General features: G+C 46.2%; 2 protein-coding genes across 4 annotated transcripts in view; both read left to right on the forward strand.

Annotated features, from left to right (window-relative positions):
• FSTL4 (follistatin like 4) overlaps nucleotides 1-27247 on the forward strand; it is a 412553-nt gene that overhangs the window by 370746 nt on the left and 14560 nt on the right. The window contains exons 8-14 of one of the 3 annotated variants that reach the window (XM_050792758.1): nucleotides 1948-2068; nucleotides 9939-10100; nucleotides 10473-10607; nucleotides 11561-11587; nucleotides 14896-15014; nucleotides 18378-18527; nucleotides 25755-25862. In XM_050792758.1, coding sequence (XP_050648715.1) covers nucleotides 1948-2068; nucleotides 9939-10100; nucleotides 10473-10607; nucleotides 11561-11587; nucleotides 14896-15014; nucleotides 18378-18527; nucleotides 25755-25862 — 822 coding nt within the window. The remainder of the gene's footprint in view (nucleotides 1-1947; nucleotides 2069-9938; nucleotides 10101-10472; nucleotides 10608-11560; nucleotides 11588-14895; nucleotides 15015-18377; nucleotides 18528-25754; nucleotides 25863-27247) is intronic. The other 2 variants (XM_050792761.1, XM_050792760.1) reach the window with 2 other exon arrangements.
• The window catches only part of ZCCHC10 (zinc finger CCHC-type containing 10), a 399316-nt gene that overhangs the window by 155831 nt on the left and 216238 nt on the right, over nucleotides 1-27247 (forward strand). The gene's annotated exons all lie outside the window — the stretch shown is intronic.

A 27247-nucleotide genomic window follows, 5' to 3' on the forward strand; every position in this document is an offset into this window, starting at 1 on the left:
TTTTTTGAGGTGGGGTCTCGCTCTGTCACCCAGGCTGGAGTGCAGTGGCACGATCTCAGCTCACTGCAACCTCCACCTCCCGGGTTCAAGCGATTCTCCTACTTCAGCCTCCTGAGCAGCTGGGACTACAGGCGCCCACGTCCATGCCCAGCTAATTTGTTGTTGTTGTTGTTGTGTTTTTAGTAGAGACAGGGTTTCACCATGTTGGCCAGGCTGGTCTCAAACTCCTGACCTCAAGTGATCTGCCCACCTCGGCCTCTGGAAGTGTTGGGATTACAGGCATGAGCCACCGCACCCATCCCAGAAAGTGTCTTTAAGGGGTTTCGGGACCACTGTGGCCGGGCCTTCTGGAGTGTGAGCAAGAGAGAACACTGGCATTTCAGGGACAGGAGCTCACATGAATATCAGTGGAGGACCCAGGGAGCTGCCCTCAGCTGCTCTTAGCCCTCATGCCACCATGGCCTTCTCTCCTGCCACCAGAATGCTTCTGTGGGAAAAGGGAGCTCAGAAAGGGCCAGGGAATGGCAGGAGGGATGATTTGGTGTTTGCTCCAGGAGGTCAAGAGGAGTTTTACATCTTCTGCTAATAATAACAAGAAAAATAACATCCCCCATGTATATCATGCACCCCACATTCAAAAATACATTCATATACATTTTCTCACCAGATCTCCCAACACCGCATAAGGCAGGCAGGCCATATATATTGTCCACAACTTACAGGTAGAGAAGCCAGTGCCCCAAGAGACTGGGTACGCTGGTCAATGGCAGAGCTCAAGCTAAATCCTGGATCTCCTGAGTTCCCATCACTCCCCGCCGATGACAGTGCTGATGAGCCTGGGCCTTCTCTGTACCATCAGTTCTGAGCACCATATCCTGGGAGATGTCTGGTAGCCAAGGCCCAACCTGATGAGGGCTCTCTGTAGAAAGTGGGTAACTCCAATCCCTGGCATGTCTGTAGTTGGTGCCTAGAAGGGCCAGCATTGGGCACAGGTCTGCAAAAGGGAAGGCAGCTGACTGGGCGAGTGCTCGGTGCCCAGTGCTCATCAGGGGACTCCGATGCAGCCAAAAGCCCCTCCTTCCCATCCCTCCCCTATGCACTGGCCCAATAAGACCCCATCGTGTGAGGCTGCAGAGATGACAGTGCTGAGGCTTATTAAGCCATTTCCTGTGGAACCCGTGGGCTTCTGCCCTTCCTCATGCTCTCTGATGTTCCTGCCCTGTTTTTTTTGTTTGCCCCATTTTCCCCTTAGTTCTATTTCCCTTCCCTTGGGTTACCAAGATGTCTGCAAGCAGCCTGAAATCATTCTGGGATTGAGGTGGGATCTAAACCATAGGCAGGCCAACTGCAGCCCATGGGCCAAATCCAGGCCACCAACTTTAAATAAAACTTCAGTGGAACACAGCCACGTTCATTAATTTATGTCATGAAGGCTATTTTCATGCTGTAATGGCGGAGTTGGGTATTTGGCAGAAACTGTGTTACCCAGGAAGCCAAAAATACCTGCTCGCTGGCCCCTTAAGAAAGTCGGCTAACCCCTGCTCCAAACAAGGCCTGGCCTCCAGAAACAGAGCTGCTCATCAGGTGAGCAAGATCCCTGAGAAACAAGCATGCAGCAGGTAAATGGGGGGACACGTGGGCCTAGTTGCTTGAAATTGAGAGCGCATGTGCTGGGGGAAGGATTCAAACCAGGCCTGATGGAGGAGGTGCCAGGTACACAAGGCCTTAAACAGATGCAGGGCTCTGGGCCCACCATGTGAAGACGAGATAGGGTTGGTTGCTGCTGCCCAGGACGGCTCACCCCTGCAGACAGCCCTGGCTGAGCCAGGGCCAGGCAGAAAGGAACTGTCTCCCAGCTGCAGGATTTCTGGAAAAGCAGGAGACAGCTATGGTTTCCAGCCTGTTCAATAAAGAGGCCGGTCTCATCGTCGTCTTTGCCCTGTGCAGGACTTCGGAGAGGATGATTCCCTGTACATCACCAAGGTGACCACCATCCACATGGGCAATTACACCTGCCATGCTTCCGGCCACGAGCAGCTGTTCCAGACCCACGTCCTGCAGGTGAATGGTTAGTAAATGGCTCCATGCATGTTGTCCCCTCAAAGCCTCCCCAAACTGCTGCTCAGATCAACCCTCGCACCCTCCTGTATTCTGTCTTCTTAAAGAAATATCTAACCCCAAAATATCTCATCTCACTTATAAGTAAAGGGGAACTGTGTGGAAAGGGCAGAGTCTGTTGACCAATTTTCCTATTTGGCTCCAACCAAAGCCTCCACAGATGAAACAAATCCAAGTGCCATGGCGTGAGCCATTCAGGCCAGTCACACTCGGCAGCTGGGGCTCCCACAGACCACGTGGAGTGTGGAGCATGCCCCTTAGGCAACACGGTGCTGGTGAGCCGCTGTGGCCTCTGGATCCAGCGAGAGCAGAAACTGAAACCCACCACTCCAGGTGGTATGGAACCATATCACTTGTTCAATTAGGAGCCTGTATTTCCTCCGACAAGGGCTTGTGTCCATCTCCCTCCCCAGGAGGCCCAATGAGCCTCTTCTTAGACAAGCCAGGACAGAAACTGAGGCTTGGAAGCTTTTCCTTGATTCTCACAGGCTTCTGTGTTGCCAGGAGTCCCTGAAGAATTCACTGCCTCGTAATTACAGTGGCCAGGGTTTTCCCAGCACTTGCCTTGGTCAGTCCCTGTAATCAGCCCTTCACATAGACCTTCCTATCCATGTATCTTAATCCACTTCATGGATGATTTGCTAAAAAAAAGGTCACTTGCCTGGGGTCACATAACTGCTGGGTGTTGCTCTGGATCCAAACCCTATACTCTGACCTCTAGGTCACACTGCTGGCTGCCTTAATCTGGTCTGATGAAATAGAGTATGTATATAATGCTTGGGAAATGCCTGGCAGAGGATGTAGTTCAAAGTCCAAGGTAGGGCAGACACGGGGATGATTGTTGGTGTAGCTCAAGCCAAATTTAGCTATAGTTGGTGCACACAGATGGTCAGAGCTGGTGGCCCCTCAGAGAGCCTCCTTCCCATTATACAGATTGGGAAATCAAGACCCAGAGAAAATGTTCAAACCAAGAATAGAATATAGGCCGCTTCTCCCTGGAGCTGCCACACTGCCAGCAGTGGAGGCAGGATCCCATACACAGGCGGGGCCGCCAGCTTCTCGGACTTCCCCTTCCATGACTCTGCCCTGACTCGATTGACTAAAGAAACCATTTCAGGCAACTACTTCCTCTTTCAAATTATTAGTATAATTTGCCCATGGCCCAGACCTCCCAGAGATGTGGCCAGAGCACTGACAATGATTTATAACTTTGGGTAAACCTCTTGCATTGTTTTCATAGGAAGGAAAAAGAACTTCAGACATAAATGATTAATCCACTAAATTAAAAACACTCTCGACCTCCCCACAGTTCAGACAGGTCGCGATTCATTCCCAAAAACACAATAATAACCTCCTGAATCTGTTTATTACTCCTGCATGCTACTTTCGTGGCTGTGCCTCCTACTTAAGGATGTATTTACGCTGCCTTTCACGTTGGGAATGGTCGGTGTTTCCCAAAGACAGTGGGCCTTTGTGTTATGGATGCAAATGTTTTCACTTGAAGGTTTTCAAATTTGAGAGAAAATGAGGCTGGTGTGGTGGCTCACGCCTAAAATCACAGCACTTTGGGAGGTTGAGGCTGGATCGCTTGAGCCCAAGAGTTTGAGGCCAGCCTGGCCAACATGGTGAAACCCTGTCTCTACAAAAAATACAAAAATTACCCATGTGTGGTGGCATGTGCCTGTAATCCCAGCTACTTGGGAGGCTGAGGCATGAGAATCGCTTGAACCCGGCAGGTGAAGTCTGCAATGAGCTGAGATAGCACTGCTGCACTCCAGCCTGGGCAACAGAGGGAGACTCTATCTCAAAAAAAAGGGAGAAAATGAATGTGTGTGCCTAGGATATATTAATTTCACATTATTTTTAATGTGTGGATTAACACAAAAGGAAAAGAGATCAGGGCCAAAGAGTTGGGTCTCTGCCATGTTGCCAGCAGAGAGCTTGGTCTCCGCCTTTCCTGGCAGGGCCCCAGGAACTTCACACACCCACATAGACGCTCCCTGTCCACACTTCCATCCTCCTGGCGGGAGGCTGGATCCAGAGCTCCAGCACGGGTAGGAGCTGCCCAGAGCTGGCTCTAACTTCGAGTGTGGACAACACTTCAGGGTGTTTTCAAGGAGAAAAATGGGGCATAATTGAGAGAGAAACTGGGGTAAAGAGAAGGTTTTTTTTTTTTTTTCCAAGGTAGGAGAAATAGAAGCATTATGTGGGCTAACAGGAAAAATCCAGTAGAAAAGGGGACCAGGATGCAGGAGTGAAAGGCGTGGGAGCTATGTCCAAGCGGGGATGGTGTCTAGGTAGTAGGTGGGCGTGACATGAGAATGGTCTGGAAGTGGCAACGAGGGCCCAGGAGGACGCCTACCCCACCTCCCACCCTAGTGGTACCAAGAGAAAGGGGCTGCCTCTGAAGCCGCTGCAGGAGAAGCTGCATCCTCAGGAGGAAGCCAGGTTTCCATTGGCGCAAGAAGGTGAAGGAGCACTCATAGAAGAGTCTGAGGATGTGGGAGATGTTGCTAATGACAGCACATGAGTTCCAGAAGGCATAACAGAAGGTTCTGGGGAGGAGGGATGCCCCAGAGGCCTAGGCTGCTTGTGGAGATTGGCATGATCTGGGATAAGGGGCAGGAGGAGAAGAGGCCTAATGATCCCCAGTAGAGAGTTGGGGCAAAACTGGGGAGACACAGGGGCACCAGAGCTGGAGCAGACACATCTGAGGTTCCCTCTTTAGTGCTGCTGAAGGGCTGGAGGCCAGTGGGGAGTCATCTAACCTGCTTTGGCTCAAAAAACCCTCAAGACCAGCAGAGTGCGCATCTCACTCTAGGTACATGTGAGCCATTTTTTTGCCCCTGCTAATGGAGACCCAGGTGTCTTGCATTTAGTAATTTTTTTTTTTCTGACGGAGTCTGGCTATGTTGCCCAGGCTGGAGTGCAGTGGTGCGATCTCAACTCACTGCAAGCTCCACTTCCCGGGTTCACACCATTCTCCTGCCTCAGCCTCCCAAGTAGCTGGGACTACAGGCACCCACCACCACACCCAGCTAATTTTTTGTATTTTTAGTAGAGACAGGGTTTCACCGTGTTAGCCAGGATGGTCTCGATCTCCTGACCTCGTGATCCACCTGCCTCGGCCTCCCAAAGTGCTGGGATTACAGGTGTGAGCCACCGTGCCCGGTCTACTCATGTATTTTTAAGTGAATGATTCATTCCACACCCTTGACTTGCAGTCAGGTTTCATTTTGTTCTAGAACACTGGCATGCACTTCAGTTCAAAATTAGCCCTGAATTGGTCTGGGAGAGCTTCCAAGTCAGGACTGACTCAGGGTCTCCCTTGGAACCTGTTAGGTAAATGCACATCCTCCAGCCCCATCTCAGATCTTAGGAATCAGACACTGGGGGTGAGCCCAGCATTGTGCTTTACCAAGCTCCCGCCATGTGCCCTCTGTGCAATTCATGTGGGTCTGCAGGATTCCTATCAGAGGCCAGGGCTGAGGCACAGGCCAGTGTCCAGCACTGGTGCTGGCCACCTCACTGAGGGGCCGGTGTACCACCCACCATACAGAGGCAAGCTCATTCCTTAAGTTTCCAGTTCACTGGACAAGCCCACCACCAGTGAAAGGACAGGCATTGCAGACATCAGGAAGCACTTCCTGGATGAACTGAGAGTGTGGAGCCTAGTCCCTATTCTGACAATTTTCTGGGACCACTGTCCCCATGCTCCCAAAGCTCCCTCTGGAAGTGATTGTCTCATTCATGGTTAATTCTTGAATCACCTCCCCCAGACAGAAAGCTCCATGAGGGTAGGGCCTGAGGCTGTCTCACCCACTGCTGTGTGTGACATGCCTGACACTTGGCTGGCATTTAGTAAACTTTGGCTACACAGTATTGAATTGACAGCTTTGTAAAATGCAGCAAGATCATCAAGGTGGTGCCACACTCAGAAGGCCCTCAGCTTTTCCGTGGTCCTCTCTCCCTCCACCCCACTTTGCAACATTTGTCAAACTTTGTACTATCTGGTATAGCAAAATACAATCACTCTCCTTTTTCAAAATTTCCTCAGCTGTTCTTGCATATTTTTTCTTCTAAATTCAGAATTGTTTTGTCAAGCCCCTACCAATTGATTTTTTTTTTTTTTTAAGACAGGGTCTCCCTCAGTTGCCCAGGTTGGAGTGCAATAGCATGATCTAGGCTCACTGCAGCTTCAACTTCCCAGGCTCAAGCAGTCCTCCCATCTCAGCCTACCAAGTAGCTGGGATTACAGGTGCATGCCACCATATCTGGCTAATTTTTTGTATTTTTGGTAGAATCAAGGTTTCACCATGTTGCCCAGGCTGGTCTTGAACTCCTGGACTCAAGCAATCTGCCCATCTCAGCCTCCCAAAGTGCTGGGATTACAGACATGAGTCACTGCACCTGGCACCTACCAAATGATTTTTTAATTGGAGTTAGATTAAACATATGGCTTAATTTTGAATTTGTTTCCTAACGATATTAAGTCTTTCTACCCAAGAACATCTCTCTTCAACTATCCAAGCCTTTTTTAATATCATCAGTGAAGTTTTGTTGTTTTCTTCATTGACTTCCATTATATTTTCTGTCTGGCCATTGCTGGTGTATAAGCAAACTGTTAATTTTGTACGTTTTGGTACTGGCCTCTTTACGTACCAATTAATCCTTATAGCTTTATTGGTGCAGTACCTGGATATAGCCACATATCATTTTTCTCCACCTTGGTACTATTTGTACCTCTCATTTCTTGCCTTCCATTGACAACATCCAGCATGACATTGGGAGTCTGGTATTGTCTCCCTTCCTTTGTCCTTCTTCTGTTTTCCCAAATTAATGTTTCACCATTTGAAAAAGAATGGTGCCGTTTCTTCTTTTTATAGAGATATTCTTCATTGCATGAAGAAAATATCATTCTGTTCCTATTTTATTGAGAGTTTTTCCCCAAGAAATTGATTTTGAACTTTTTTCAAAGGCCCTTCTAGTGTCTAACAAGAGAATCGAATGGTTTTTCTCTTTGACTTCGGAATGATTAATGGTAGATTTCCTAATAGCCATTGAAACATATTACCCTTGCCCATAGTATGTTCTTTTAATACCATGCTAGATTTGACTTGTCGATATTCTACTTAGAATTTTGGTGTATCTTGTCCTAAGTGAGATCAGTCTGTAGTCTTTTTTGCATTCTCTGCCAGGTTCTGGTGTCCAGGTTATGCTACCTTCATGATGTAATTTGGAACATCTTCCCTGTTCTATGCTCTAAGAATTATTCATTCCTTAAATGAATGAAGGAATTATCTGAAAAAACTTGTCAGAATGCCTTTTGAGTTAGTAGTACTTTACGGTTGTTTCAAATATTCTCCCCTTAATTCAATGCTGGTACTTCCAAGTTTCCTTTTTTATTTTTATTATTATTATTTGAGAGAGGTTCTTGCTGTGTCACCCAGGCTGGAGTGCAGTGACGTAATCATGACTCACTACAGCCTCGACCTCCCAGGCTCAAGGGATCCTCCCGCCTCAGTCTCCTGAGTAGCTGGGACCAGAGAGGTGTGTGCCACCACACCTGACTAATGTTTGTATGTTGATGGAGACGGGGTTTTGCCATGTTGCCCAGGTTGGTCTCGAACATGTGGATTCAAGGGATCCGCCCACCTTGGCCTCCCAAAGTGCTGAGATAATAGGCATGAGCCACCACACCTGGTCTAAAGTTTCCTTTTAAATGATCCATTTCGTTGAGACTTTCACATTTATTACCAATAATTGAATGTTCTCATATATATTAATCCCCTCTGTGTTCTTTTTCTATTTTTACATTGATCAAACGTCCCAGGAATTTAGTTGTTTTGTTGGGTTTTACAAACAGCTCTTAGATTTTTTTTTTTTTTTTTTTTTTTTTTTTTTTTACCAGTTCTGCTCTTCAGCTTTCTGGTTGATTCATTCATTTTTGCTTCTGTCTCCACTGATGATTCTTCTACTTTATTTAAGTTTACTCTGTGGTTGCCAGGCAGGCTTGTAGAAATAGACAGTGATCTAGTAAGAACCCAAGCTTATTAACCCCAGGTCCTGGCCATTCCTACTCTAGAACTCTGGTGGCTCTACCCTACCACCTTCTCCAACCACCCCCCAGACCAGTACTCCAGGTTCTATCTCTGTGTTCCTGAATCCCGACCAAAATTCTATCTATTCAAAGGGAACCCTACTCCTCCCTCTACCCAAGGCAAGGTGTAGGGAAGTTTCTTTCTTTCCTCTTTGGATCAAACAGGGGTCAGAGAAGAGAGCTACACATTTCTGTTGGAAGCAGTCCTCCAGATGTGCCTCTGCTGGAGCTCCGTGGACCTCCTCCATCCTTAGTGGCCTGACTTGTGACAGGCTTTTCTGCCACTCCCTGGCATTCTCCCCCAGAGCTTAAAACAAAGAAAAACTGAGGCGAGGACTCCGACTTTATTGTTTTGGGTCTCTGTGTGGTTTGGTATTGGGTGCTCTGAGCTCATGTTATTGTCACAGCTCTGGGCCATTGGATGGGATTGTCTCCCTTGGCGGTTGTCCATTTAGCTTTCACCCCTGCCCCCAACTGTGTCCCACAGACAAGAGAAGACTTGAAATTCAGACTGAGTTGATGGAATTATGAGCAGCCCCTGAGGAGTTGTGACAGGAGCTACAGAGTTCATTTCTCACAGTGAGGCAGTGGAGTTTTTCTTTTATCCTCTGCCCACCCCACATGAGTCACAAAAATTCTACCCCACTCAGGTCCCGGGATCCACACCATTGCCTGTTTCTACATAAGTACCAATTTGTTCTATGCTCTGGTCCCAAGAAAAACCAAAAAAAAATCTCAGTTCTAAAGTACTAGATGCTTTCTTTTACTGAACAACAGTCCAGATGACTCTAGGAAAATGTAGCTGTCCACTTCAAGAAGAATCCATCTCCCCCATCTCCAGGGGCAGTGTGTTTAGTTTAGTTTAGTTTAATATGCAGGTATGTTTACATGTCACAAATCCTTTTTGAAAGTGTGTAAAGTAAAAGGTATAGCTAATGAAGAACCCTCAATTCCACTAAAAATGATACTTATTTCCTGGACCCAAAGCTAGGGGTAGGAGGGAGGACCCTCGTTGCTTCTTCCAGGTCCCTCCCCACAGCCACACTGGGTAGGGCCAGAGCTCTGTGGAGGGTGTGGAGCCTTGCCCACCCATGCTTGTCTGGTGAGTGGGCAGGGTCACACCCCCAACCCTGAACTTGACTGCCAGGGCCCATGGCTGAGTCACTTCAAGCTGAGGAGGGCACACCTGGCCTTTCACCCATGTTCCGGGGGTTGAGAAGTGGAGAAATGAAAATGATCCACTGGAAAATGAATGGACTTCCCCAGAACAGAGGCCCTGCCAGTCAGTGCCATAAGTGTTTTGTGATACATTTCCTGCAAGAAATTAACCCCTATCCAATGGCTTTCTGATAACAGAAAGGGAATATATCTAAATTTTATTCATTTTATTCAGAAATAAATTTCAGTGGCTGCTGCTCTTTACATGTAGCAGCTGAACAGCATTAAATATTTGGATGGCCTTCTGATCGTATTTAGAATAATGATGAAAGCCATGAGTCATAGGGTACAAAGTCTGACATGTTTATTGTCTGCAATCCATTTTACAGCCCTTTCTTTTAGAGCTAGAGTTGCTAGACAGGATTATTGTAAGCTGGTTAAACACAGAACTCCAGTCACCTCTTGGGTTCACCCCCTCTGGAGCAGGGTCTCAGGTTGGACCACAGGCCCAAGTCCAGGTCAGGGCCATCTCTTTCTCACCAGCACTGACTCTCACCCACAGTGCCGCCAGTCATCCGCGTCTATCCAGAGAGCCAGGCACAGGAGCCCGGAGTGGCGGCCAGCCTGAGATGCCATGCCGAGGGCATTCCCATGCCCAGAATCACTTGGCTGAAAAACGGCGTGGATGTCTCAACTCAGATGTCTAAACAGCTCTCCCTTTTAGGTAAGAACTGCCCTTGGTAGACATCTATGTGATATTCCCATTCAAATCCAGCTGAGACGCCAGGAATGGAAATGAGAAGTATAATTTGTTTCTAAGTCAGACAGGTTAGGAATGAACAGATGGCTCCCAAATTTCCCTGTTATCTGGGCTCACACAGGTCTTTTTGAGCTTTCTGAGAGCAATAATGAGAAGCTGTCACTCGGGTCCAGCTCACCCTCAGTGCATTTCAGATGTGCCAGCCCTTCCTAGGCATATGATCAGGGCTGCTGGCTGCCCAGGGGCTGGGCAGCCCTAACACTCTCATAGCCCCATAAAGGAAAGTGAGGGCGTCTCCAGCTGAGCAGTCCACCCTGAGCACTGTCCTTTCTGCAGCCAATGGGAGCGAACTCCACATCAGCAGTGTTCGGTATGAAGACACAGGGGCATACACCTGCATTGCCAAAAATGAAGTGGGCGTGGATGAAGATATCTCCTCGCTCTTCATTGAAGACTCAGCTAGAAAGACCCGTGAGTCGACACTTGCATTTATGCTTCTGAGCTGGCTGAGGGGTGTTGGGTGGCAAAGGAGGGCACCAGTTGACCAGGGCCACAGCTGCCAACCATGAGTCCGTGAAGACAGGGACTTCATATCCCTCTGTGCATAAAGCTGGAATCAGAGGGCACCCAGAGGTGAGCAGGCCTTCCCTGGCAACCTAGACAGCTCTGAAAACAGACAGGGAGACTCCCTGGACAGCAGACAGAGCCCGGGAACACAAGGAAACCCAAATAGTGGAGTCCCAGCTCTGCTTTTTACTTGCTGTATGCCCTGAACCTCTGCCCTTCATCCACAAAATCAGTTACACTATCCGCCCACCAGGTACTGATGTCCCACAGTGGCTCAGAACCTGGCCTGTGCACACATGCACACCTTTGGGAGTGTGGTAGCCTTTACGCTAGGGATCCGGCCCATCGGTGTGCTAAGTGTGCTCTCCTCATAACCACTGCTCCCCAGGTAGGCCTGCAGGTGTGATTTCATAGACGTGGGTGTTGATCATGGTCAAAGTCTCCAGGCTTAAGCGACTTTCATCAAAGTAGATAATCAGAAGTATTTCACATGGTCATCCTAGGAGAATCCTAGCTGAAAGTCACTTCTCCTGGTGGTAGTCCAGGAAATCTGGGAGAGATGTTGCTTACTCTTGATCATCCATAGAATGTGAGAAATTCCATTAGCTTCTGTGGTCCTGGGGCATGATTTCAAAGATTTACTTAGGAATCAAAAGTGTCTGGAGACCTGAAAGCATTTGTTCTTGTCCAGAGCTTCCCCCAAGATACTGTTCCTAGGGCAATGCAGATTCTGTAAGTGATGGACTAGGTACCAGGATCTTCATAAATGGAATCACTACAGTAAAAGTTTGATACTGCTTTATTCTTTTTCCTTTCCTCCCTCACATTCCTGCTTTCCTCATTCTCTGCTGCTCCAGTTGCAAACATCCTGTGGCGAGAGGAAGGTACCAAGCTTCATTGTTTTGCGTCCTGCTTGTGATCATGTGTGTGTGGTTCTGTGATGGGCCATCTTTCCGTGAACTGCCATCAGGTTTCCCACACGCAAAGCAGCCCTACAAGTATGGGAGCAGGAAGTCAGTGTCAAGTTCAAGTGGCATATGCATTGAATCAAATTTAAAATGTACTCATGTCTTTAATGAGAAATTTTTAAACGCAAAGCTTTCATTGAAAGTGGCTCGTAACCTCCGCTGAAGCAGAACAGTTGGCAGGGGTTCCTGGTCAGATGTGGGCCTTAAATTTTTTTCCAGTAGCTGACTGGTGTTGGATTTAGTGCTTTGCTTATCTTGTGTGGTTTAAAAATGACAAAAAAAGTTGTCGATCTCTACTAGATAGTCACTGTACCTTAAATATGCTTTGATTAAGGAAATGCGGAGGACAAAAGCTGCCATAATTTCTGCCAATGTATATTTTTAAATGTATAGATTTTCAGAAATATATTTATCAAGCAAATCTTTAGTAAGTTGAGCCATATGAAATTGCCATTTTTGTGCATCATAGTGGTCTAATATTGACAATTTCATATGACTCAAAATATAGTGGGCACGTGTGGGAGCTGGTGGCAGAGCCTGAGTCACTGTGTGGGGTACAGATACGTGCCCGGGTCCCTGTCCCCACAAACAGATAAGAGTCCAGATCCCCTTGTGACAACTCATTCTGTAGCTCAGTGGGCAGCAGCAGGAGGTACCCTGTGATTGATGGGTTAAGCACAAAATCTCCCTGTTTGAAAACCAAGACATTTCCCATCTCATTTTTTCCTCAAGAACTTCACACGGTGTTACCTGCAGTCTGGCATATGAATGCAGACACATACTCAGAACAATTCCCTGAACGTCAGGCACTAAAGCTGACATGATAAGTCTGGGAACAAAACAAAGGCAGAGCCCAGAAAATGAGGAACTGCTGTCAATAGCAACAGTCGCTGATCACGGCGGTCCCTTAGGCTCTCACGGCTGCTGAACGAGCAGCACCTAGGTTGAGATGCACAGTCACTCAAGTGTTTAAGAGGTGGTGTTTTGCTAAGGGGAGGTTACTACAAAGGGTCTCAAGTTTCAGAAGTAGAGACCTGCCAAGAATGCAAGAGGCCCTGTGGGATGTGAAATCAGCTGTAAAGACCCAAGTGCCCACTAAAGACCCACAGCCGCCTTGGGGCATAGGGTTGGTAGGTATATTGAACAATTGAGCAGTGAACAAATTCCATCCTGCCTGGGTAGCTAGATGCTTGGACCCTTCACTCCTGAAAGTCGAGGTCCGGAAATAGGGATAGGGAGCCAAAATGAAGAAGCCAGCAGGCCTCAGGGGACACTTAAGTCTCAATAGGAGAAATGAGATGAGAACAGACAAAAGCAAAAACAGCTCCTTCAGGCCCTGTTAGCAGAAGCTACACTCAGGCAGCTTCCAGGGAGCTGGATCAGGCAGCTGGGTATCCCGTGAAGTCAATTATTTGTTGAATGACTGTTGAGCCTCATATTCCAGGGCCGACTGTGAGCAAGGCCGAGGCACTGCACTCAGCCCGGCATGTAGCTATAGCCACAAACCCCATGTGGGCTCTATTATGCTTTCAGTCTTATGTTGGTTCTTCCAGCTACCAATTTTCCAAGCAGCCGTGGGTGGCTGTTCCTGGAGTTTGTGGCTTAGCGGGGACTTTGGACCCCCTCTGGCCCCTAGGTTTGAGTGGAAGTAGTTTGCCAGATGAAAGAGGACAGAAGAGAAGTTCCTCTTGTGGGTGAGAGAGATGGGGTCAGAGCAGGTGTGTGCTGGAGTGCTGGCTCCAAACACCAAGATGCTGTGGAGCTAAGACCAGACTCTTGGCAGGAGGGAGGTGAGCTTCATCTGGCTTTCGAGAAATAGGCTGCCCAGTGCCCCAGATTCCCCAGGGATTGCTTATGGAGAGCTATGCTGGGTACTCCCTGGTGTTCGCAGCTTCTGAGAGGCTGGCTTCCAGCTGCTTCTGCTGGCAGGAGCCCTCCTGCCCAGAGCCTGACTCAGCACAGACGCTGGAGGCGGCTGCGGGTTATCATAGAGTCCGCCCCTTGTTCAACAGCAAGGACCACCCCCATTAATGCCTCTGGGTTGCCAAGGACCTAAGGCCCAGAAAACTGCCTGCAGAGTTGTTGGAAAAAAGTAAAACAGTGATTCCTGTGTTACTGTTTTCTAACTCACTAAAAACTTGCCCAGATAGTCCATTAAACCAGCATACCAGTTTTTTCAGCATGCTTAAAAAAAAAAAAAAACTAGAAAAGAGATTTTTCTACATGTTTACCCTAGAATTTATAGAGATCTTAATGTTCTAGATTTAAAAGAAATGAAGAAAGAAAGGGAAAGGGGAGAGAGAAATGAGGAGACAGAAAAACAGGGAGAAGGAAAGAGGGAAGGAACACTCTAGAGCTTACATCTCTTTTTACCTTGTTTCCCCTTTATAGAGACAGAATGAGGGACAGAGGCCAGAAGGCAGGGCCCAGGATCTAGCCCCAGCTCTGGCACAGAGACGGGTGGCCTCAGACAAGCCCCTTTCCCTCCTTGGACCTCAGTTTGTCTTTAAAATAAGGAGGCTGAGCTAACTGGTCCCCAAGGCCCCTTCTCGGCCAGTTTGCTTAGACCCTCTCCGCAGACAGCCAAAGCCCTGGGCCGGGGTCAGGGCTGGCAGGGGGGCATGACTGGAGTGTAGGCTCTGCTGCCTGGCACGGGCTGCCACAGAGAAACAAGGGTGGCGGGGACGGGGGCAGAAGTCAGAGTAAGCTGTCTGGAAAGAGGGGTTGGCCAGCACAGCCAGGACAAAGTTTGGGCAAAGGGCAGCATTCTTAGGACTCCACATTCCAGGAAGTGACACTGTACATACACGGGTTTAAAAAATCAAATGAAAGCCTTTGCTACTTTGGCATCCACTGAGCCATCCTGATGTGACTAGTATATAATGAACAATCAAGGGAGGCTTTCCCTTTCAGAACAGGAAATGTCAAATGCATGTGAAAGCCAAGGCTTTTATCTGAAAACCTGTGGCCAACCCTAGATGACTTAGGGCAGCTGTACGCAGCCTGTGACATGCTTTACTGATTCATAGTCCTGGGGGCCCTCTCTGCACCCATCCAGCTACGAGCTGGCTGCTCATTCTACCCCACCCTGACCAGGAATTGCATCTCGTGCCTGCACCAGATGCATCCACGTGGCCGGTTTCTTGTGTGTTCAATGCTGCGTGTGACCCTGCCCAGGGGCCAACTGCTTGGAGGGGCATGCCCATTCCATTTGCTCCTCCCAGGCCTCAGCGTGGGAAACATGTTCTATGTCTTCTCCGACGACGGCATCATCATCATCCATCCTGTGGACTGTGAGATCCAGAGGCACCTCAAACCCATGGAAAAGATTTTCATGAGCTATGTAAGTATCTGTGCCTGGGGCGGCTTCTACATCATACACAGGCAAAATCCTAAAAGTCCATCTTTAACCAGGCATGCCATTTGATTTCTAAAATTCCATTTGCTGTATGTGGTGTGGTTTCAAATTTTTTCCCAGGCTAAGAGAGCAATAGAGGAGGCCGAGAATTTACAACTCTCATTCCTTCATCCAGAAGCCACTTCTCTGCACTGAGCCTCAGGTGAGGCCCAGGCGGTACAAATGGGTTCCTGGCCTCCAGAAATTCATAGTCAAATGATGGAGACAGCAATGTGAACAGACAGCTGCCAAACAGGTGTTTTCTCAGTGGCCTTCAGGAAACTAAGGCCAGGTAGAAAATAACAGTGGAACATTCAGTGGGCAGAGGCAGGAGAGATGATGCTGATAGCGGATCCAGGAAAGCCCTTCCGGGATAGCCTTAGGAGGCCTGCCCCAGGGCTATAGCCCCACACCAGGCCTCTGTTCCTCTGGCTTGTTTCCCACTTGGCCTTGTGGGATACTCTGAGCTCCTTGAGGATAGGACTATAGTGTTGAAGCCCAAAGGGTCATGTCAAGCCCCCATATGCCTTCCCCTTGAGGATACACACAGTGTGTCCTCAGTTGTACACAATAACTGTGCACAATCCACTCAGTGAATAGTTATGGACTTGGAGCCCATGGAGGAAGTGGGCTTGGCCCAGGCAAGTTCCTAAAGCATTGCTGTGCTGGCTATTGGTATATCTCAGGCTGTTCCATTTCTCACATTTGTGGCTTTGGGAAAAGCTGTTTTCCAGGCTGTTTAATTTGAGTTAATTATTTTTTAGAAGTGTTATTTCCCATCAATGTTCCTTCCATATATTAATAACAGCTATGAAACCAGTTAGAAAGAGTTCTAGCAATTAGGTTTAAATAATTGCACTCCATCACATTGGCACACATTTCTCATACATTTGTAATAACCTAACCTGTAACTTGGAGGGACTCTCTCAAATCCTAACCGGGATTCAGTTTTCCTGGATAAGAAGCTAGATACAAGACACAGAGGTCCTGAAGGTGTTTCAGGCAACATAAGAGTATGGTGAGCTGGGGAACAATCCCAAAGAACGATTTTTGCATCTAGAAACTGCTCAAACACCTAACGAGAGTTACAATGGGACAAGCCTCTTCCTGAAGGGCTGGTGAGTAGGAGACTGGTGCATCCCACGTCAGGCCTCTCTGCTGGCTTAGAGGTCTACATTTTCCAGAAAGAAGCAGTGTGATGTCACAGATAAGAACATGGGCTTCAGAGTCAGGTAGACCTGGGTTCAAATCCCACCTCTGTAGACTAAGTAGCTTTAGAAAAGTTACCTAGCCTTTCTAAGCCGCAGGTGTCTCATAGGCAAATTGGGGTTATGTAAGGATTAAATATGAGAACAAGAGTAAAAGGAGAGAGACTGGCTTCAATGCTATTGCAGTCACCTAGGAGAGAAATGGGGGTGGCATGAGAGAACTAAGCAGGAGCTGGAGAAGAAGGTTCTGAGATAAAGACAGATCTGGGTGCCATTAGCATGTGAGTGTTGGCCAAATGGGACAGACAAGGGCGGGCACAAGTGATTTGAGATGGGCATTTAGAACAGAACCCTGGGGTCACCAACAGTTCAGAGACAGGCAGACTAACAAGAAACACAAAGAAGATTGAGACAGAGTTGGGCCACAGTCATGAGGAAAACCATGAGACCGTATATCATGTAAGACAAGTGAAAAGAAGGTCCCCTTTTTCACTCATTTATTCTGTCAACAAATACATTTTAAGCACTGACTCTGTGCCAGGCACTGTACTAGGTGCCAATTATACAGCAGTGAACCAAAGACCTGCCCTCAAGGAACTTACAATCTAGCGAAGGAGGAAAGGTTGTGCGCAGCTAGACAAATGAATGCAGAAACTCAAGTGGTAAATGAAAAATGCAGCCGGTAAGAGAGTAAGGGTGGAAGGAGAGCTGAGATAGATGAGGTCAGAGAAGACCTCCCAATAAGGTGACACTAAGCAGAGACCTGAAGGAAATGAGAGAATAAACCCTGTAGATATCTGGGGAAGAATATTCCAAGCAAAAGGAACAGCCAAGGCAAAAGCCCTGGTGCAGGAGAGCAGCATGACTGAGGAATGCTGAACATGCCCATGGCGTGGAGTGGGGCGGGAAAGAGAAAAGCAGGAGACCAAACGTAGAGGGCCTTGTAGGAAAGACTTGGGATTTTATTCTGAGCAAGAAAGAATGTTATTGGGAGAGAGGGGGAATTGAGAAAGACGAGTCACATGATCTGACTTTCATTTTATAACGATCCCTGTGGCTGCTGTGTCAAGAACAGGTTGGGAGGCTATGGTGGAACCCAGGAGCATATCCAGATGCTATAGCAGTCACCTGAGTGGCAGGTAGCGTGGCTTAAGCCAGAGTGATGAAGCAGAAATGGTCAAAGCCTATTTCTGGATATATTGTGAAGGTAAAGCTGAAATGACTTGTGAGACATTGGATGGGGCCTGAGGTTAGAGGCATCAAGGATGGCCTTTCACTAGATTGTAAGGTTTTGGCCTATGGAAGTAAAATAGCACAATTGCCAGATTTTCAGTAGAATGAGCAAGATTAGGAAGTAAAATTAAGAGTTGATTTTGAACAACCAAGTGGAGCTAGGCAGTTGGTTATTCAAGTCTGGAGTCCGGGGAAGAGGCCTGAGCTAAAGGTATGAATTGGGTATGAATTGTGAGCACATAGACTGTGTTTAAAGCCAGAGGTTTCAATGAGAGTAACAAGGGGGTGGATTTTAGAGAAGAAAGAAACAAGAAAGAACCCTGGACATGCTAGCATATAGAGATCAGCACACTGAGCAGAGTCCAGCAACAGAGGATCAGCCACCAAGGGAGGATGGAGGACAGGGAACAGAGGGCGAGTCAACACGGGTTTAACGTAATAAGTAAGGAGTCCATGTTGACCTCTGGGAGAAAATGTCAACTCTGAGGACTAGAGCCAGAGTGTTAAGGAGCATGCGAGAGGTGGGAAGTGGAGAAAGAGTATAGGCAACTCTTTCAGAAGTTTGGCCATGAACAGAAGTTTTTAAAATGAGGATGAGGAGAGGGAGAAGGTAGCATACAGAATAGAAGAACATGGACCTGGAAGCTGCTAACTGAGCGGGTGCAAAGGGAGTTTTAGCCCCCAAAAATTAAAGGAATGTTAAGTGAGAAGTTGGTGATGTGGGAGGGCTTGGGTGCTCTGTTCTATGGATCCAAAGGATTCTGAGAGGGGAAAAAAGGCACAGAGGAGAATCAGGGGAGAGGGTACCTAGAGATGTTGGAGGGAAAGGGCAATTAAGAAGATATATGACAGCCTATCTCTTTTTCAGGAAGAAATCTGTCCTCAAAGAGAAAAAAATGCAACCCAGCCCTGCCAGTGGGCATCTGCAGTCAACGTCCGGAACCGGTACATCTATGTGGCCCAGCCAGCACTGAGCAGAGTCCTTGTGGTTGACATCCGAGCCCAGAAAGTCCTACAGGTACACCTCTTTAATGGAGTGAGGAAAACTCCAAATTCTGGGGCACAGCTTGCCACATTCTTCTTTGCTTTCTGCATACTCCCCAGCTCCTGTGCCAACCGGTCAGACTAAAGGGGGGAAAGATTCATGTGTAATTATTCAATAAGTATTGATTGTCTACTACGTAGGGAAACAGCCATGAATGAGCAATAATGTCCCTAGAATTCCTATTCTAGTTGGGGAACAGACCATAAATGAGAATTTTAGAGAACTGTAAGTAATAAGGACTATGAAAATCCGGGTTCAAAGCAAAAGAGGAACTGGAAGACTATTTTCAATTGGCCTTCTCCCTCAAGGTGAATGAGATGCCAGGTAGAACTGAGACTCTGATAGCAGGCAGAGTGGTGAGGGGGTAGAGTGGGAGGATGAAGTCAGGCCATGCAAGGGCCCACTCACACAGGGCCTCAGAGGCCAGTCAGGAGCTAGAACAAAACCCAAAGTGAGGACATTTCAGTGAGAAAGTTGCAGAAGGGCTTTCATCAGGGGATTGATCCAATCTGACTTAGATCTTTAAAGAAACAACCTGGTGGATGTGTTAACAAACAGGGACCGGGTGTGGTGGCTCACACCTATAATCCCAGCACTTTGGGAGGCTGAGGTGGGCGGATCACCTAAGGTCAGGAGTTCGAGACCAGCCTGGCCAAGGTGGGGAAACCCGGTCTCTACTAAAACTACAAAAAAAAAATAGCCAGGTGTGGTTGCGGGTGCCTGTAATCCCAGCAACTCGGGAGGCTGAGGCAGGAGAATCACTTGAACCTGGGAGGTGGAGGCTGCAGTGAGCCGAGATCACGCCACTGCACTCCAGCCTGGGCAACAGAGCGAGACTCTGTCTCAAAAGAACGGGAAGATGGAGCAGGGATCTGGTCTGATGTAATCCAGGCAAGAGATGACAACGGCAGTAGGGGTGGTGAGAAATGATTAGTTTCTTGACGTATTTTAACCATGAAGCCTGAAAGACTGATAGATTCTTTCTGACAGATAATATAAGGCTTGAGAGAAAAAGGATTTAAGTTGTCTTTTAACTTAAGCAACTGTAGAAGGGTGATGCCATTTACAATGTGTGGTAGGCTAAATAATAGCCCCCAAGATGTCCATATCCAAATCTGCAGAACCTATGGATGTCACCTTATATAGCAAAAGGGACTTTGCAGATGTGTTTAAATTAAGGATTTTTAAATGAGATTATCCTGGATTACCTGGATGGGCCCTAAATGCAATCACAAATGTCCTTATAAGAGGGAGGCAAAGAAAAATTTGACTGCATAGATGAAAAAGGTAATGTGAAAACTGAAACAAGATGCTGAATTGCTGGCTTTGAAGATGGGATGAAGGGGCCAGAAGCCAAGGGATACAAGAAATGCAGCTCTGGAGACTGGAAAAAGGCATGGAACCATAATCTCCCCTAGAGCCTCTAGAAGGAGCACTGGTTTCCATTGATTTTGGCTTTCTGGTCTCCAGAACTGTAAGAGATTTGTTTTGAGCCATCAAATCTCTAGTAATTGGTTACTGCAGCAATATGAAACTAATACACTACAATAGAAGAGACTTCAGGCAAGGCAGGGAGCAGATTGGGGGGTGATTTAAGTTTAAAATACTGTTAGATATGTAAGTAGAGAAGTCAAGTAGCAGTTAGATAAACAGGTCTGGAGTCAAAGGAGAGGCCTAAGCTAGAGATATCGATTTGGGTATCGTCACCATATGAACTGTATTAATCCAGAAAACTGGATGAAATCATCAAGAGGTGGTATAGACAGAGAAGAGGTCAAGGTTGGAGGCCTAAGGTACTCCAAGATTTAAAGATTAGTAAGGAGAGAAGAAACCAACAAAGGAGACCAAGGAGGAGTAATCTGAAAGATAGGAAGAAAATTAGGAGAAAGAGATATTCTTAAAGCTAAAAGAAGAGTGTGTTTCAAGGGAGAGTTATGCTGTGATGAGCATGTGCATGTTATAAAGACTGAGGACTGACCACTGGATATGGTACCATAGAGTTGTGGATCACCTTGGCAGGAACAGATCGAATGATGGTGGAATGCAAGCCTGCTGGTTAGAATTGTAGGTGAGGAAATGGAGATGGTGAATACAGGCAATCATATTGGAAGGGTTTTGCTGTAAAGGTGAGTAAATGTAAGGAAATGAGGCAATGCCTGGAAGGGAATGCCAAAATAACTTTTTTAAAGTCGATGACATTACAACATTGTATGCTACTGACAATAACTATTCCCACAGTTCTTCTTTCCTGCATCCTCATCCTACATTGACTGTAGGCAGGAGTCAATGAAATCCAAAGCACACAAGTGGAGATCTAGCCCCAGATAAAATCACATTCTTTCATTATAACAGGAGGAAATGGAATATCTTACAAGTACAGGCACAAGTACAAATAGGTGATGCAATGGGTGGTAGTTAGATGAACTTTTTTTTGAGTTGCTTTTTCTCAGTCAAGCCTGGAGGTTTGAAGAGAGAGATAAAAGTTGAACATGAGACAGAATTGGCCAGGCAAATATGATAGGACTGCTGGGCAACAATGAGGGCCCACTTAAGAATTGTGGGTATAAATTTAAAGTGAGACCAGTGCGCAGAGTTGTATATTTTCAACAATGCTCAGTTTCCCCAGTAAAGGCTTGTTATATGAAGAAAGTTGGAAGTAGCCAGGGTCGTGTTTCTCTTGGCAAATATAATGGGACATGTTGCAGCTGTCTCTGTTACTGATTCCCCTGGCCGGAGAACATACTCTGAATAATTTCAATCCTTTGAGATTTATTGAAGCTTGTTTTATGACTGAGCTTATGATCAATTTTGGTAAATGTTCCATGTGCACTTTAAAAGAATGTGCATTTTGATGTTAGATATGGTATTCTATATATGTGTCAATTATATCTACTTGGTTCATTGTCTTGTTCAGATCTTCTATCCTTGGGGATTTTCTTGTCCGCTTAGTCCATCAGCTGCAGAGAGGTGTATTAACATCTTCCACTATGGTTGTACTTTATTTCTCAAAGTTCTATCCATTTTTGCTTTGAAATTATATCATTTTCCTTTTATTTTTATAAAATATCCCTCTTTATCTCTGGTAATGCTGCTTGCCTGAAAATCTATTGTCTAACACTAGTGTAGCTAAATCAGATTTATTTTAATTAGTGTTCTAATGGTATAATGTTTCCATCTTTTTAACTTTCAACCTTTCTGGGTCATTATACTTAAGGTCCTCTTCTATAAAGCCATGTGTAGTTGAGTTTTTATCTAATTTAATCATCTTAGTCTTTTACTTGGAGTATTTGATCCATTTATGTTTAATGTAATTAATTATATTATTGATTTTTATCTACTATGTTACTTTTGTTATTTGACCTACCTGTTTATGTTGCTTTTTTCTCCTTTTTGCTTTCTTGTGGATTTGTCAAACATTTTTATTATTCTGTTGTTGATGATGCACTCTTGTTAACATCGTTATGATTATAACATGCATCATTGCATCAATACAGTCTCATACAAATTGTTACTTAATATCTCCAATAATGCTAGAACCATGAAACACTTCAACTCCTTCCACCCTCCTGCCCCTTACTTTTGCACTGTAGTGGTAATGAATTTTAACTGTATATGTAATTTAACCCCACAGGATATTAATTTATATTCACCCACACATTTGCCATTAGTTCCTGAATAGGTCTAACACCAACTTTGCTTGAAGATCTGTTGGAAACAGATTCTCACAGTTTTTCTTTTCAAATTACTTTCTATTTCTCAGGCCAGGTGCGGTGGCTCATTCCTGTAATCCCAGCACTTTGGGAGGCCGGGGCAGGTGGATCACCTGAGGTCAGGAGTTTGAGAGCAGCCTCGCCAACATGGTGAAGCCCATCTCTACTAAAAATACAAAAATTAGCCGGGCATGGTGGTGCAGGCCTGTAATCCCAGCTACTAGGGAGGGTGAGGCAGGAGAATCGCTTGAACCTGGGAGGCAGAGATTGCAGTGGCAGGAGAATCGCTTGAACCTGGGAGGCAGAGATTGCAGTGAGCTGATATTGCACCAGCCTGGGTGACACAGGGAGGCTCCGTCTCAAAAAAAGAAAAAAAAAACAAATATCTTTACTTTCTATTCTTCACTGAGTATAGAATTTTCACTGAGTACAGAATTCTATGTTGGCAATTCTTTTCTTTCAGCATTTCAAGCTATCGTTTCATTATCTTCAGTTATTTTTGTTGATAGGTCAACTGTCAGTCTTATTTTTGCTATTTTAAAGGTGCTGTATCATTTTTCTCTACTTTCCAGATTTTTCTATGTGGTCTTTAGCAGTTTATCATGTGTGTACATATGGTATTCTTTGTGTTTATTATGATTTGGGATTTACAAAGAATATGTATATTTCTTGAATATGTATATTGATATCTTTCAAAAGATTGAAATAAGATCAGCCATTATTTTTTCAAATATTCTGCTGCCTCGTTCTCTCTCATTTCTTTAGGAACTCTGTTTAAAAGAAAAGTTAGGCAGGGCGCGGTGGCTCACGCCTGTAATCCCAACACTTTGGGAGGCTGAGGCAGGCGGATCATGAGGTCAGGAAATTGAGACCATCCTGGCTACACGGTGAAACCCCATCTCTACTAAAAATACAAAAAAAAAATTAGCCAGGCGTGGTGGCAGGCGCCTGTAGTCTCAGCTACTCGGGAGGCTGAGGCAGGAGAATGGCGTGAACCCGGGAGGCAGAGCTTGCAATGAGCCAAGATTGTGCCACTGCACTCCAGCCTGGGAAACAGAGTGAGACTCCGTCTCAGAAAAAAAAAAAAAAAAGAAAAGTTAGGACTTTCCATTGAGTCCCACATGTCTCTTTCTGCTTCAATTTGGGTATGTTCTATCAATCTGTCTTCTGTTTCTAATAAAGCTTTTAATGGCAAACACTCTATATAGAAAATTACACTTTCCTCTGCTAGGCAGAGAGAATACAGACTGAGTTGCAGCTTCTGTAGGGCTAGGGCTCAGCCTGCCTCTGATTTGCCCCTAATCCTAGGGATTGTTCGCCAGGATCAGATCTCTTGCCTGCCATAGCCTTGCTGCTCAGTGCATTGAGACTGTAAAAAATTCTGTCCTGAATTTAAATGATTTTTGGTTTAAGTTCTCCAGACTCCTGCTCCATACCACCTCAGAATGAGAGAATGAAATCCAATGGGAGAAGGTTAAGCAGAAAGGAGAGAGAATAGCTAAAGTCCAAACTTGAGGGAAGTTTTCCTATAAAGAGGGAAAACTAACAGGATAGCTGGAAGAGAATGTGTTGTCAAGATGGTATTGTTACTGATGGATTAGGAAGCTTTGGGTAGAGGAAGACAGTGTCAGGTGCCAAAGCCTTTGGTGAATAAAGAGAAGCTGACAGGAACAAATATAGGTAGCTGGAGGCTACAAAGGACTTGGGGTATGTAAAGTCTAGAAAATAAAAACAGCTTCTACTTAAGGCTCAGGAGACAAGGGTTTTTAATTAAAGCAAGATAGTAAAGGGAGACTTCAAAGATGGTGATGAGTGGAGAAGAGATATATTTCAGCAGGGTGGGAAAAATCAGGAGTTCAATTCTGTATACATTAGGTTGAGATCATCAACAGACGAATGAATTCTAGAGTCATCAGAGTATAGGGAGTTATTAGAAGCCATGGCATTCCAGTAAAAGGAGGTAGAGAGAAGACAGTCAAAGATGAAGTCAGAATGAAGAGGAGAAGCCAGGAAGTTGGGAGGCCACCTGATGTAAGGAAGGGTATGTAAGGGTTTAATCATATGGAATCTTACTGAAATGTCAAATAGGATTACAAAATGATCTCTGAATTTGGCATGAATTCAGAAACTTGGTGAAAGTGAGTTAAGGAGAAATGCTTACTTCTTTACAAAAGTTTTGGCCAATGGAGGCAGAGATGATGCGGTTTTTCTCCCCCACATTGGAAAGACTAGAATACTAGAATATGGGTGGGTGAAATAAAACAAAGTATAAGTTATGGTGGCTGAGGTGGGGAGGAGGAAAAGATCGTTGAAACCAAGAAGGAACTAAGAAAGGAGGGCTTTGGATGCATCTTCCACATGGATTGAAGGCACCAAAGTTAGTGACCAAGGAAATGGTAGAGAGGAAGACAGTGAGCAAAGGGAGTGACTAGAATGTTGACCAGTGACAAGAATAAGAGCGGGGGGCCATAGTCTGGTGACATGAGCATTATAGAACAGAGTTTTTGAGCTTATAATCTATATTATAAGAAGTAGAAAACAGCTTTCATTTGACGGAGCCACAGGAGAAACTATATCATCGGGGATAGCAGTACTGCAGTTAAAAAAGAGCACATCTGCTGATGCTATAGTCTGAGTCCCAGAGGCACCAGTCAAAGGCTGTGCAAGATAGAAACTGCCCAGAATAGAACAAAGATAGAGAGGGGTGATAATGGATGATCCCAAAGTCCACCTCAGATGACCTAGGAGGAAGGGCCAACTCACCAGAATCTAGGCCACACAGTAGTCTAGGGAAGGATGCTGAGGGTCCAAGACTTTCAGGAAGAGTGAAGGAACCCTGGAGCTGGTTCGTGAGTGAAAAACTTAGCCTCTGTGTTCAGACTTTTGCCATGCTGGTCTAGGTCCCTTTCAGTAAAACATGCAGGAAAATAAGGAACATTATTGACAACTAATTTTATGCTTCTGGGCTGGGTGCAGTGGCTCACACCTGTAATCCGAGCACTTTGGGAGGCCAAGGGGGTTGGGTCACCTGAGATCGGGAGTTCAAGACCAGCCTGACCAACATGGAGAAATCCTGTCTCTACTAAGAATACAAAATTAGCAGGGTATGGTGGTGCATGCCTATAATCCCAGCTACTTGGGAGGCTGAGGCAGGAGAATCATTTGAGCCTGGGAGGCGGAGGTTGCAGTGAGCCAAGATTGCACCATTGCACCCCAGCCTGGGCAACAAGAACAAAACTCCATCTTAAAAAAAAGGAAAAAGAAGTGTGTGTGTGTGTGTGTGTGTGTGTGTGTGTGTGTGTGTGTATCTCCAAGAGAAAAGCCAGAGGGGAAGCTTCTGCCCTGTGTTCCCAAATGGCACCATTGGCAAGGCTCCTAGACTGGCTTTCCCCTCACCCAGGAGTGATGCCCATGCATACAATGCCCAGAAATGACCATCATGTCAGCTTTCACAACAATGATGACCAACTTGTCACTATTTTTTTTCAAGTCCATAGGTGTGGACCCTCTGCCGGCTAAGCTGGCCTATGACAAGTCACATGACCAAGTGTGGGTCCTGAGCTGGGGGGACGTGCACAAGTCTCAGCCAAGTCTCCAGGTATGTTGAGCACATGGAGGCTGATACCCACACTCCAGAGAGAAGAACTCTCTCCCTATAAAATAAGTATCTCCTGCTTCCCCAGGTGGCTAATTACATTTGTCCAAAATATATCCATAAAGGCTCAAGGAGAGTAGGAAACAGCCTCAGGCCAATGCCCCTCACAGGCAATTGAAGACAGCAATAATGATGATGAATAGGATTCTGACATCACAACAATCAGAACGTGGCACCCAATACCCATCCAGCCCCACAATCCTGCCTCTCTTGAGCCAATAGTTCCTGGGTCCCAACAGAATGGGGCTCTGTGATCTAGAAGGGAGGCTGGAGAATAGTGTCAAAGCAAGCAGCACATGTTGGCCAGTGAAGAAGGAGAAGCAGCAGCAATTATATCCATAAACAAAAGCCCACTTACCAAGTGCTTACAGTGTGCTAGAGTACAGAAAAGTTCTATAATTTGCCTATGGTCCACCCTGGACAGTGTGGCTCTGGAGCCCAAACATCTAGCACTCCCTTGGGTAGAGCTTGGGCTCCAGAGATCCATGGGATCCCTTCCCCCATCAGCCAAGAAAGGTCAATAGCAACCCTGACTTGAGTAATTTGAGTATGCCCTGCACAGCCTTGCCCATCAGGGATCCATAAGAGGACTGCGCCCTATAAAAAGTGATTTGAATGCCTATTTTCTCAATTCTCCCAAAGATGGTGCATAGAACCATTCTAGGTGCACAGGAGAAAAGTTAATTCATTAAAAATAATGGATGCTTCTGGAGATTAGGGTCTCTCGCTCTCTCTCAGAACCCTAGGTGAGAAGGGCTGCAAATGGAGCTAACTCCTCTGTAGAACCCTCTGGAACCAAGACTGGCAAGAGGGCAGAAAGACCAGGGTCTGGAGATGCTTTCTCCTAGGGACTGACCACCTACCTGCACCTCTGCACCACTCACAACTTCAGTTTCTACACGCTGAGGCCACTGTCACACAGGGGAAGCCACCAACCATTCTTGGGCCCAGTGAGCTGACAAAAAGTAGTAATAACCTATCAGAGAGCCTGGACACCAGAATAAAGGTCACTCAGAACAGAGTACCAGCCCAAAGAGATACAGCTGCCAGAAATACCAACAAAAAAAAAATAGGAAAGCACTTCAGAAAATTCAAGGGGAGGGGCCACCAGAAAAAGAACAAAACAGATTTCGCAGTTTAAAACTGCAATAGATGAGTTGGAAAATGTGAACAGGCAAGATGACTCACACCTGTAATCCCAGCACTTTGGAGGCCAAGGCGGGCAGATCACCTGAGGTCAGGAGTTTGAGACCAGCCTCGCCAACATAGTGAAACCCCGTCTCTACTAAAAATACAGCAACTAGCTGGGCGCGATGGTGCGTACCTGT

Source organism: Macaca thibetana, chromosome 6 (assembly GCF_024542745.1).
Source record: "Macaca thibetana thibetana isolate TM-01 chromosome 6, ASM2454274v1, whole genome shotgun sequence".
In the NCBI taxonomy this organism is placed as follows: Eukaryota; Metazoa; Chordata; class Mammalia; order Primates; family Cercopithecidae; genus Macaca; species Macaca thibetana.